This window comes from Hibiscus syriacus, unplaced genomic scaffold, assembly GCF_006381635.1.
Source record: "Hibiscus syriacus cultivar Baekdansim isolate YM2019G1 unplaced genomic scaffold, ASM638163v2 tig00010533_pilon, whole genome shotgun sequence".
Lineage (NCBI taxonomy): Eukaryota > Viridiplantae > Streptophyta > Magnoliopsida > Malvales > Malvaceae > Hibiscus > Hibiscus syriacus.
Genome location: NW_024062223.1, coordinates 1,556,995 through 1,569,602, shown reverse-complemented (window position 1 = coordinate 1,569,602; position 12,608 = coordinate 1,556,995). Strand labels below are relative to the sequence as shown.

Genomic DNA, 12,608 nt, shown 5'->3' with positions numbered 1-12,608 from the left:
TTTTATTATTCAATGACAGAATAATGATATTTAAAAAAAAATTAAGGGCATTTTAGTTCAAAACGCCGATAATCCAACAATACCTAAAGAAATTGAGGTAATGACATTCCCAGTAATATACTCCAATAAATCTACTATTACTAATATACCCCCAACCAAACACATTTTTAAGGTCCATTTTAGCTTTTCATGGTCTAATTGCATATAGTCCCTGTCTTTTTTCGTTTTATACACAATTAGTCCTCTTGTATTATTTATTTTATTAAAAATGAAAATGATCTTGTACTTCTCGAAATACTCTTAACACATAAATACAGTTCAACATCGTAATTTTCTTTGGTTTAAAACATCGTAAATCTTTATGCTTAAGTAAAAAAAATCATATGTAACGTTGAAATAAAAATACTTACATATTTGAGCGATTTAAAGTAAATATTATATTCTTCTAAAATTTTAAATTTAAATAATTATATTCGTAAAATATATATAAAATTATAAACATATATTAACTTATAAATCGTGAAGTAATCTATTTGTTTCTATTAATAATATTACATTAAAATAGTTTCAATAACACACTTAAGGCTCTTAATCTTGTTGTCGTGGGATCGTATCTCACGGTGGGCAATTCATAATTCTGACTGTCGGAGGTCTTCCACGGAAACTACTCTCAACCTGACGTTGGGGACAACCTACTACCTCACCTCATTACATATGAGAATAGGATCAGCTAATTTATTTTTTACTTAATGGCATAATTATGCATTCATTCATGTAAAACTTTTACATCCATCAGATTTGTGTATCTCAAAATAAAAGAAAACGAAGAGCAACAAAAGCTTAAACGTCTCTCATCCATACGAAATCCAATCGGCCTGCAATCCCTTCAGTGAAAACATCATTCAGCAACGAAGGGCAAATTCAAAGGAGGAAATTGGGGTTTCCCGACTGAAATTATGCGTAAGCCCCAACTCGGTGTACAAAATCGGAGGGAGAGCAATCGCGATGGTTCAAGGAAATGACGATTTGACGTAGCGAGATTAAGAATCCTCAGTGGCGAATCCCAAATCTGGTCCTCGCCACTTCCAAGTCCCTCCACCGCCATTGCATGAGTCGTCGCCTTCCTGTCATTTCTTAAGAATATCGAATATGGAATTAAAAACCATTGTATTTATTGGGTTTACTGCAGGGGTTCTCTCTGGTACACTGCTTTATATCCGTGAGGATTTCCAAGAAGTTGAAAAGAAAACAAGGCTACAAGTTTTGAATTTTTTACCCTTTTTTCTGTGTGATGCATTGCTTTGATTACGGTTTCTTTGTTTCATTAATATGACGAAGTGATGTTTTTTCCTCCAGGAAGTCATAGTGAGTATGGCTGTAGCAGGTTCCATTTTCGATGCTGCAATAGGAGGATGGATGAACGATCGGGCGAAAGCTATCGATTTTGGTCGCCGATGTTCTCTTCTTCGTAGGTGCCGTAGTCATGGCTTTGGCCCCAGCTCCATGAATGATCATTGTTGGAAGAATTTTTGTTGGTTTTGGAGTTGGAATGGCCTCAATGACTGCACCTCTTTATATATCTGAAGCTTCACCAGCTAGAATCCGTGGTGCACTGTTAGCACCAATAGTTTGCTTATTACAGGGGGACAATTCCTTTCTTACCTAATCAATTTGGCTTTTACACATGTAAGTAATGATAATCACTGCTTGAGACTTTTAAGGGCAAATATTTGTAACTACAATCAATTTTTTCATCGTTGTGTTTCAGCCTCCTGTAACTTGGCATTGGATGCTCGGAGTTGCCGGACTGCCCGCTGTGGTTCAGTTCTTCTTGATGTTGTCGCTTCCCGAGTCTCCTAGGTGGCTATACAGACGGATTAGTGTCTTATTCAAATAAGTGACAAAGTTCAATAACATTTATTGTATCAACGACTTGATTATTACACTAAAATGTTCTGCAGAATAGAGTAGAAGAGGCAAGGTCCATCCTTGAGAAGATTTATCCAGCAAATGAAGTCGAAGCTGAACTAACTGCCTTGAAAAACTCCATCGAAGCCGAAAAAGCTGACGAGCAAGCCATCGGAGACAACTTGATAGCAAAGTTGAAAGGTGCATTAGGCAACGTTGTAGTCCGAAGGGGCCTATATGCCGGGGTAACAGTTCAAGTTGCCCAACAGTTTTCAGGCATCAAACACGGTTATGTACTACAGTCCAACAATAGTTCAGTTAGCTGGATTCGCTTTGAACAAGACAGCATTGGCGCTTTCTTTGATCACATCCGGTCTCAACGCGCTCAGTTCAATTGTTAGCATGACTTTTGTCGACAGATATGGTAGGACGAGAATGATGATTATCTCCATGTTTGGTATAATTACTTGCCTTGTGATTTTATCAGTTGTGTTCTTCCAAGCTGCCAGCCATGCTCCCAAAATTAGCCAATTCAAGTCGACTCACTTCGCTGCAAACGGTATGTCCGAGTTACATTTCCGCCCCCAACATCATGGAATTGCATGTCTTGCTTGAAAGCCGACTGTGGGTTTTGTTCCAATCGAGCAAATTAAGTTCTTCGCTAACTACATGAATGATGAATCCAACCGTAGTGATAATAATCTTCTAAGATTTAATCAGATCGATTTGTTCTTCTTTCTGTTCAGTATTCTCCAGGAGCATGCTTAGCAAAAACGAGAGACTTGGAAAACTCATGCCACAGACAAAATCGTACTTGGTTCAAAGAAGGTTGCCCGAGCAAATTCGGGGTTTTAGCCGTCGTCTTCCTAGGACTGTACATCATTTCATTCTCCCCTGGTATGGGAGCTGTCCCGTGGATCGTCAACTCTGAGATTTATCCATTGAAATACAGAGGACTGGGTGAAGGCATTGCTGCAGTGTGTAATTGGACCAGTAATCTCATTGTTAGCCTCACATTTTTAACACTAACAAAGACTCTGGTTCCTCCGGCACATTCCTTCTCTTTGCTGGCTATTGTATCATCGGACTCATTTTCATTTACTGGTTTGTTCCTGAAACCAAAGGGCTGCAAATTGAGGAAGTTGAGATGATGCATAAGTCTGGTTTCTAGCCATCGGCATTCAAGAGCAAGACAAATAGTTTTAATCAATCAACTTAAGCTCGATTTGAAGCCAAATTCGTTATTTAAGCTCAAACTTGCTCAAAATACAAGCAATTGAACTCAAATTCGAACTCAACCTTGTTCCACAACTTCTTTAGTAAAATGAATACATTTACAATATAACAAGTGGCTTGATATTCAGTATGTTCGATCTCTCGAGCTCAACCTTAGCTCAGAGAATCACCTAATCAAATTCGAATACTTTCCAAGTCAAACTTGAATGGTTTACAAGCACACGTGTCGCATTCAAACCCTATTCATTACCAAATACTTTACCAAAATGCCTAAACCCAATTGGGAAAAAAACAAACTCTTCAAAACTCAAACGAAGGTATTGATTGCAAGTATTCTGTACAACAAAACATGCTTTAATATCTACAGAACATAAAACAATATCGTGATGGAAATATATGGGTTTAAACTGGTTCATTGACAATCTGGGGTTGTCAAGAGTGAAGAAGACTTCTGATTGTGCCGAAGGAATGGTCTCTTTCTCAGCTGTTTGAAAAATGGATCTGATTGGTACACTTTTTGATCTGCTTCGGCTCTAAATATAAACCCCATCAAGTCCAGATGCAGGAATCAAAATAGCAAATCAAGACATCGTTGAGACTTCTAAACGTATCACACAATAAAAGCTACCAAGATTAATACATGGACCCAAGTTGAGCATTCTATAAACTAAAAAAAAAAAACTTGTAAACATATTATCATTCAAAAGTTTGAGAATTGTCCAACTTTTTTCTGCCAAATAGCAAAGCCCAGTTCATATGTCAATTGTATTTGACTTCCCAAGTCAACTTTAGGGAGATCCGCAGTGAGAAAAGGATAAGATACAAAGCTTCAAGGGTTGTCTAAAACATGGTCTTGGTTTTAAAAAGCGTAAAGCGCCCTAAAGCGCCTAGGGTCCTAGACGCCGAAGCTCTAAGCGTTAAGCGAAAGAGCTCGCTTTATGCACAAGAAGCGCCAGAAAGGCCGAAATTCACAAAAAAATACAAAATATTTATAAATTATCTTATAAATACTTAAATATCAAAGTGTCAATACATATATTCAAAACTTATAAGTACTTAAACACCAAAATATAATTCTCAATTTACTTATAACTTATAAGTTATAAACACTTAAATACTTATATACGATTAACCATACGACTATACGAGCATACTAATCTCAAAAGATGGTCTACACTAAAAGTAGTCTAAAGTGAGATGAACAAAAGTATTTTTCTAAACCCTCAATTCCTTATAACTAAAAATCCTCTAAATCGTCATCGTCATCAACTCGGACAACACCATCTCCTTCATCACTATACACTCCAATATCTTCTTCCATCTCATCTTCATCAACTAAGCATCTACGAGATGGTCTACTAGAGATAGGATTATGAGAAGGAGATTTACCTTTCTCGATGGTCCGGCTCCATCATTCACTACTTTTGATGCTCTAGTTAGATAACTAGGCTCATATGCACCGGAAGCGTTAGCAACATCACTCTATGTCAAATCCTCACCAACAAACACCGCCTCATCATCATCTTCATCTTCTTCCATTCTTCCCATCAACCACTCATTGCTCTCATCAATATCTTGCAAAAGAATGGGATCGGTCTCCTTACTTTTAGCTCGGCGCTCCAAGGCATGATTGAATTTCACAAACACCATGTCATTCAATCTAGATTGTGCCAATCTATTTCGTTTCTTAGTGTGAAGCTACAAGAAAAAAAAACCAAAATTGATAATTTAATAGCCTGCTAAACCCTAAATAAGCCCAAAAATCGTATCTGCTAAAGCCCAGAATCGTATCTTCTAAACTCGCGATTAAGCGCCGATTAGCGCTTTGCTAAAAGCGCTGCAAAAGCGCCGATTACTACCGCTTAATGAATTCGTAGTGCTTTTGCTATGCTGAAGCGCCAGGGGCCTCGCTCGCGTCGCTTAGCGCTTTAATCGCGCTTAAGCGGCGCTTTTTTAAACTAAGAACATGATTATAACAAATTTAAGTCAATTTCTAATCCAAAAAAAAAAAGTCAACCGACAAAAGACTAAGCTCAGAAAATAACACAAAAATATAAAACTCAACCTCAATGAAAACATTAAATAAAGCAAACTGAATTGGTTACCTTCATAGATAAGACGCCATTTAACTTCGTCCGAACTTTGCTCATACTGCATATTTTCCTCATTTTGATTATAAGACCAATTTGAATCCTTTTGAAAGGAAATCATCCCTGAAAAAACAAAACACAGGACCTTTATTAGACATTACCTCATAGGGCATTGAGCGGTTCAATGCACTCGAATCCATATTTTCCAAGTTACTCAAACAGCAAAAGTGTCAATTGAGCTAAGGCTCGGTTGCAAAAGACAATCTTAAGAAGTGCTTCAAACAAGTTGGAGTTCCACCATTTTTTTACCTCTTCTTACAACTTTCGTTCTTCCGTTTCTCTAGTTCGTTTTGCTTCTCAATTTGCATCCTTTTTGGGTCATCGATTTGAATGAGGCTTCCTATATAAACCTCAGCACCAAATGAACCCGGACTACCACCGATCTTCACACTTCGCATCTTCTTCTTTTGTAGATCATACCAGACAAGCTTTTGGCTATTAATCTCGAACAGAACCTTATCAAGATCCTTGGAATAAGCTAACGGTTTAAGAAACGCTAGGGTGTTAATGGTTCTACTTCTTTGAACAGAAAGCAGCAGAGTCCAAGATTCTTTCACCCCATATTCTTTCATAAGCCAAACATCAATCTTCTCTTGGTCATAATTACAAACGGCACATAGGCGTCCCTCCAAGACACCCACATCCAACAGATAGCTCTTATCAGCGCAATTAGGTTGAGGCACTTCGATGAACTCTTCTGTTCCGAGATCGAAACCAACAATCGTATTCCTCATTCCGAATTCGATCCTTGGAGGCATCACCCAATGTAAAACCCCACCGGCCAGCACACCATAGCCTCGTCTATGCAAGAGATGGTAGAAAAATTGGAACATAAACCGAAGATAAAAAGGAAGCTTAGTGATTTTACTCCAAGAGTTATTCTTTAAACTATAAACCTTAACCTCGTAATCGAAATAATAACTTTCGTTCTCTTCATCGTCAGTTTTATTGAACGTCGCCATTCTCAGGACCTTGTAATCGTTAGTTTTAACATCTAGCCCGAACCCATAAAAAATATACCCAGATTTACACGATTCACCTGACGGAGGATCGATTTCCGAAACGGGCAGTCGACGAAACTGCCGCGTGGACGGATTATAGTAGGCGAGATTTTTATCGCTGAGACTGAATGTGAGGATTCCGTTACACGAACCAAACACTTCAGTCCTAGCTCCGCTACTCAAAGGGTAATCCAGCGGAACGGCGTTATCCAGGTAATCGAATTCCACGGAATAGAGATGCAAACCTTTGAGGATGATGTTGAGATTCGATCTGGTCTTGATGGAACGGCTCAGATGGTCCTTGATGAAATCAGGGTCGTCGATTAAAGAGCTGCATGCCTTCGACAAGGCCTTGAAACGCACCAGGGACTTCACCGGGAGACGATTGAAGATATCAGTGATTACATCCATGGGAAGCTTAGTCAATTTCTGGGTTTAGGGTTTAGAGGTGTTTTCTTTGAGATTTTTGGGGTTTGTTCGAGGGAAAAAGAAAGAATCGATTAACGTCGAGAGCGAATATAGTGGGGCGACGGTGGTTGGACAAGTGGTTAGAGAAGGAAATGACAACAATGGGCAATCTGCTTTATATGCGAACACGTGTCTCATTGTTATCCCTTACCTTATAAATGTTCCCGTTAAATAATACGTTATTTTATTGAGTATTTCGATTATTAAAAATTATATAATAATTATAAAATTATTTATATGTTTTAAATTTTTTTTAAAGTAATAATATTTTGAGTTAAAAATTAAAATATTGATTGTAATGTGATAAAGTTTAATTTTAAAATTTTAAACGATTATTACAATTTAATCAATATGTTAATTTAGACGATTTTCAATTTTTTAACGTGAAAATAATTGAAATAATATAAATAGTCGGCTGACTATTTTATATCTTTTCATAGTTGAGGATTTTACAAAATAATATTTTATAGTCGGGAGACTCAATAAAACAATATCCAATAATCGAAAGGTCATTTGTATACTTTACTTTATAATAATAATAATAATTAGGGCAAATTACGCTTTTAGTACTTAAACTATCAATTTTGATATATTTTAACACATAAACTTTCATTTTTAAAATCATACATACAATTTAGTTTTATTTCATTTTAGTACTTCGTTCAAACTTTAACGTTAATTTTAAAAAAAATGAAAGTTTAAATACTAAAATAGACTAAAATTGATAGTTTGGGCATCAAACATGTTAAATTTTTAATGAGTACTAGAATAAAACAAAAATTAAACTTTAAATATAATTTTAAAATAATTAAAAATCTAAATATTAAAACAGACCAAAACTAATAGTCTTACGAGGTATAATACATAATTTAGATAGATAATAAGATACATCTCTTCTTTACCTTTAAACTAAGGGCACTAATGTTTTTTGGATCAAAAGTTTTACTCTTTATTTAAGGGTCTAATAAGAACTCTAAATATTAAGAGTCCATGATCCTCATGTTGTTTGCAATGGTAATAGAGTGGGTATTTTTACGGATTTGAATTAACCTTAAATTTGATTAAAATTTAATTTAATTATTAATAATTAATTAGTATGGTGAAATGTGATCCTAGATTTTTTTAATCAGTCAAAAGTTTAAACCCTACATTTAATAGAATAAATTGAGTTGAGATGATCGTTCCATATTGGATCTTTACATTTATTGATCTAAATTTATCAATAAATGTAATTAAAAATTTAATTCAACCTGAATTAATATAATTTTTAATATTTTAAACATGTTTAAAAATTAAAAGCCGTTGAATAAAGTTATAATTTATTCAAATTAATAACATAAAACAATATAAATTTTAATTTAATCTCATAATTCAAACACTTTGTTTGATTATATGTCAATTTTTTACATGTATTTTTATCAAATTGAATTAATAATATATAGATATATTACTGTTATATATATGTGTAATTATCTCGGATATAAACAAAAGAATTTCTTTATAAATTCAAATCTGATTTTGTTAAATTTAAAATTTTATTATATTAAAGTTTAAATATTTTTTCAAAAACAATCCGACCATTTCCATTAGGTATATAAAAAAAACCAGTGACATTTTTATGGGAAAATTACACATTTAATACTTTAAATCATAAGTTTGTCTATTTTAATATATAAACTTTTAATTTTTTTCAAAATCGTACCTAAAAATTGACCAAATTGACCACAACCAAATCCATAAAATTTAATAGGTTGATGATTGATATTATCATATTTCAAATGTGATTGATTTAAGATAATTTTAAATAAATTAAAATTGACCATTTTTTTTTAAATCATCTTTCTCTCGCTGACCAAATCCAGATTTGAAAAAAATGTGATTAATTTGGTCAGCAAAATCCAGATTTGAAATATGATCAGCGAGAGGAAGATGATCAGTAATTGACAAAGACGGTCGACATCCCAAATACTGATGTATGGATTCCTGATTATCTTCCTCTCGCTGACCAAATTGACCATAGCCAAATCCATGACATTAATAGCCCTGTCAATGCCTTCACCTCTTCTGACAGTAATTGGGATGTCGACTGTCTTCTCCAATAACTTGGGGAGGATCTTTCTCGCCGGGTCCTCGCTATTCCTACGCATTACTCTCTTGCTGGTAGTGACCGCCCAATTTGGCGTTGGGAGCCCACTAGGCAGTGCTCGATCAAAACAACCAACCATAATTTCAACGACGATCGTTGCCTTGGAACACGGAGGATAAGGTTTGAAACATGGCTTGGCATTTTGATAGACCCCAGCGAATTAGACAATTCAGATGGCTAATTATTCGGAACAGGTTAATGACCAATACTGAGCGCACTACACGCCACATCAGAACAATCCCATCCTGTCCAGTCTGTGGTATTGGAGACTAGACGTTTCTACATGTGCTTAGAGACTGCCCCTCTGCTCGAATGGTTTGGTCTCAGCTTAGGCGATTTGATCTAACTAACACTGTTTGAACTTAATATGCTCGAATTAACAACGTGTGATTAATATTTTTCGAAGTAACACCCTTTCGGCTGAGGTGGCACAAAGACACATCTTTGGGGATACGTTTTACCTGTGTTTTAGCTGACTGGGATGCCACGCGAGTAAGGTGCATCTATAGAGACGCGCTTTCTCGGGGTTTAGTTAACTGGGATGCCACATGGGTAAGACGCATCCTCAGGGACGCGTCTTCCATTAAATATTATTAATGCCCACCCGTTTTTTTCTCACCTACCACCCTCCTCCTCCCCTATGTAAACCCCTTCAACCCCCTCATTCTTCACACTAAAACATTTATTCATCTCTTATATAACTCAAATTCTCCTTTCATTTGAATTTTAAATTTCTTATTAATAGTAAGAAATTTATTTTTAAGTTAGTATTTTTTTAAATAGTTGTTATATTTTTATTAATATAATTATATAAATATTATTTTTTTATTAAAATAATATTTATATAATTATTATTTATTTAAATTTATTAATTAATCATTATTTGTACTAATTATATTTTTTGTCTACAGTTATAATGAAAAGTGAAATATTGTTGCGATTAGATGCAAACCATATCTCTAGACATTTTAGTGATATGATAATATTTTTTTAAAATTTATGTTAATATTTATTATTATTTTTAATTTAAATTTATCATGAATTTATATTAATTTTAAATTTTTGGAATGCTTATTAATTAGGAAATGATCATATTTTATAGACATTTATTAAAAACCCACGTATACCGACACCAACACGTATTTTGCCGTATCTATCTTCTGCCTGGTTCGGGTATATTGCAATAATTATTGGCGGTTGCAAACTCGAACATGTCCTAATTTCTGCATTGATTGAGAGGTGGAGGCCCAAGACACACATTTCATTTTCCATGTGGAGAGTCTACAATTATATTGGAGGATGTCTCTATGCATATGGGGCTTCCCGTCGACGAAAATATTATGTGTGGTGTGGCCGATGGTAATTGACAGTCAATGTGCATGAAGTATCTTGGAGCTGCTCCGCCAGAGTTTAATGGAGGTAGAATAGCTTTATCATGGCTGAAAGTTAATTTTGAAGTTTTGAATGAAAATGCTTCTGAGGATGAAGCAAAGGCATGTGCTCGGACTTATATTCTATGAATCATTGGATGAATATTGATGCCCGACAAATCTCGCAACTAGGTGCATTATATGTGGTTGCGTCATCTGATTGATTTTGATGAAGCTGGAAGATATAGTTGGGGCGCTGCAGTTTTGGCATTTCTCTTTAGAGAAATGTGTCGTGCAACGAATTATAAAAAAACTGCTATCAGTGGATGTCTCCTGCTTCTCCAATCATGGGTGTGGTTTCGTATGCATCTCTTATGTCCGATTGTTAATGAGTCATGCACATTCCCCTTATTATTGAGGAAATTTCTGAACTAAATTTTGATTTAAATATTTTTAATTAAATAAGGTGTTATTTAGTTTATATTATATTTTATAGGTGATCGATGAAAAGAAAAAATCATAGAGATATCCCTACTGAACTAGAGGAAATTCATTTACTTATTGATAAAAAAGCTAGGTCTGAGGTATATTTTTAAATCTGTTTAAATATGAATAATTTAATTTAAAATGTTAGATATAATTAGAATATTATATTTATTTGAATTGTATATTTATATTTCAGTTTCAGTGGATACCTTATGCGAGCGATGAAGTAAAGGCTTGCATCTCACCCTACCTGAGTGGGTCATTAGATGTTTGGATGTCAGTTGTACCTCTTATATGTTATGCTATTGTTGAGTGGCATCCGGTTGACCGTCTGTTCCGTCAGTTTTGTTGTACGCAATATATTCTTGGAGCACCTAGGAATTTAGTCGACATGCATAACATAGACAGACAAGGAAAGAAAAAGGTCAACTGGCTGGTGAGACACAGAGATTGGATTGTGATTTGGGAGAACCGGTATGCACAGTTGCCCCCTCGACAATTTTACGCTGAAACTGGTCATATAGTTACAGATAACTATATGGAGTGGTTTAATGCAAACGGAAAGTTGTTTCTACTTTCGGCGGAAGAACGAGGGGTTAGCATTCATAGGCGCCGAGATAGACGTCCACCGTCTCAATATCATCGTCCCCCGACTCGTGGACAGAGAGAATACGCTACCGGTTTGGCATCAGTCCCACCACAACATCCATATCCACCGATGATGATGCCACAGGGTATATGTCCAGCCCTCCAGTTCAGATGTCATCTCTGCAAAGGTATATGCCAAGCCTACATGTTCACATGCAATCTCCGCAGGGTTATATTCCTAGCCCACAGGGTTACATTCCTAGCCCACAGGGTTACATTCCTAGCCCGCCAGGTTACATGCCTAGTCCGCAGGGTTTTATGACACCCTATGGAGGTGCATATATGGCTATGTTTAATGATCCAACATATGATTCACATGCATCTTATTTGGTTGGTGGTGCTTCTCCACAGACACCTCAATCTCCATCTGGATCACAGACATCGATGCCAATGTTTTCACAGTTTTCTCAATTCTCTATGAGCGGTGGGATTGTTAGTAACACTCCTCCAAGGTCGTTATTTTAACAGGCCCTTCAGTGTTATCTATGTCAAATGAAGAAAATGCCGATGATGATGATGATAGTGAAGATAAGGAGATTGAAAAACAAGTTATATGAAGAAATCCTCAGCGAAATAGACAACCACCACCATGTGAAATTCATTCGAGAAGACGACATCGGTGATCCAGTTGTATTTTAATGTTATTTAAATAGTTATATTTCATAAATTTATGTAATTTTGTAATGTTATTTAAATGTTTAATGGTTGTTACAACAATATTTTAAATATTATTTTTTATTCAAATTTAACATTAAATGTTTGTTAAATGTTTTTAAAATACAAATCCAAATTCAACTTAATATTCCAATTGAAATTTAAAATTGTATTCGAAATTCAAAGTTATATTTCAATTATAGTTCACAGTATTTAAAATGAAATTAAATTACAATGTCTTGTAAAAATTATTTAAAAAATAATTCCACAGTACTTAATGAGCATCATTATAAAACATATACATTAAAATCTACGTGTTATAATCCCATTAATAAAGGCTCACAATGAAAAATAATTCGTAAAAACATTTCGATGCTTATTCCATACAATTTCACTCTCACAACAAAAATGTTGACTTTATCACTTCACATTTATTCAATTTATTCATAAAATTTTATCCAATTTATTCAAACTTCACATAACATTTTAATTTAAGTTATGAACTTAAATTTATTCATATGTATGATTTTATCCTTAACTT

The 12,608-nt window shown here is 34.9% G+C and overlaps 1 protein-coding gene and 1 pseudogene across 4 annotated transcripts; one reads left to right on the top strand and one right to left on the bottom strand.

Annotated features, from left to right (window-relative positions):
* Nucleotides 1-1,149: 1,149 nt before the first annotated feature.
* Nucleotides 1,150-3,059, top strand: LOC120204013 (annotated as a pseudogene).
* Nucleotides 3,060-3,512: 453 nt separating this feature from the next.
* Nucleotides 3,513-6,803, bottom strand: LOC120204205 (F-box protein CPR1-like). Of its 4 annotated transcripts, none has more exons than XM_039204324.1 (3): nucleotides 5,544-6,803; nucleotides 5,250-5,357; nucleotides 3,513-3,677 (listed from the first exon to the last, which is right to left on the bottom strand). In XM_039204324.1, the coding sequence occupies exons 1-2, from the start codon at nucleotides 6,704-6,706 to the stop codon at nucleotides 5,318-5,320; spliced, it is 1,203 nt and encodes a 400-aa protein (XP_039060255.1). In that variant the 5' UTR covers nucleotides 6,707-6,803; the 3' UTR covers nucleotides 3,513-3,677; nucleotides 5,250-5,317. The 4 variants fall into 4 exon arrangements, with proteins under 4 accessions (XP_039060255.1, XP_039060257.1, XP_039060254.1 ...); XM_039204326.1 differs by having other exon boundaries at nucleotides 3,513-3,666; XM_039204323.1 differs by having other exon boundaries at nucleotides 3,656-3,745.
* Nucleotides 6,804-12,608: the final 5,805 nt, after the last annotated feature.

What these genes read in the sequence shown, in the direction of transcription:
- LOC120204205 (XM_039204324.1), bottom strand. Translation starts at nt 6,706, where the DNA reads ATGGATGTAATCACTGATATCTTCAATCGTCTCCCGGTGAAGTCCCTG. An exon ending in AACGAAAGTTGTAAGAAGAG is followed by an intron (nt 5,358 to 5,543) that starts GTAAAAAAATGG and finishes TTGTTTTTTCAG; the next exon opens with GGATGATTTCCTTTCAAAAG.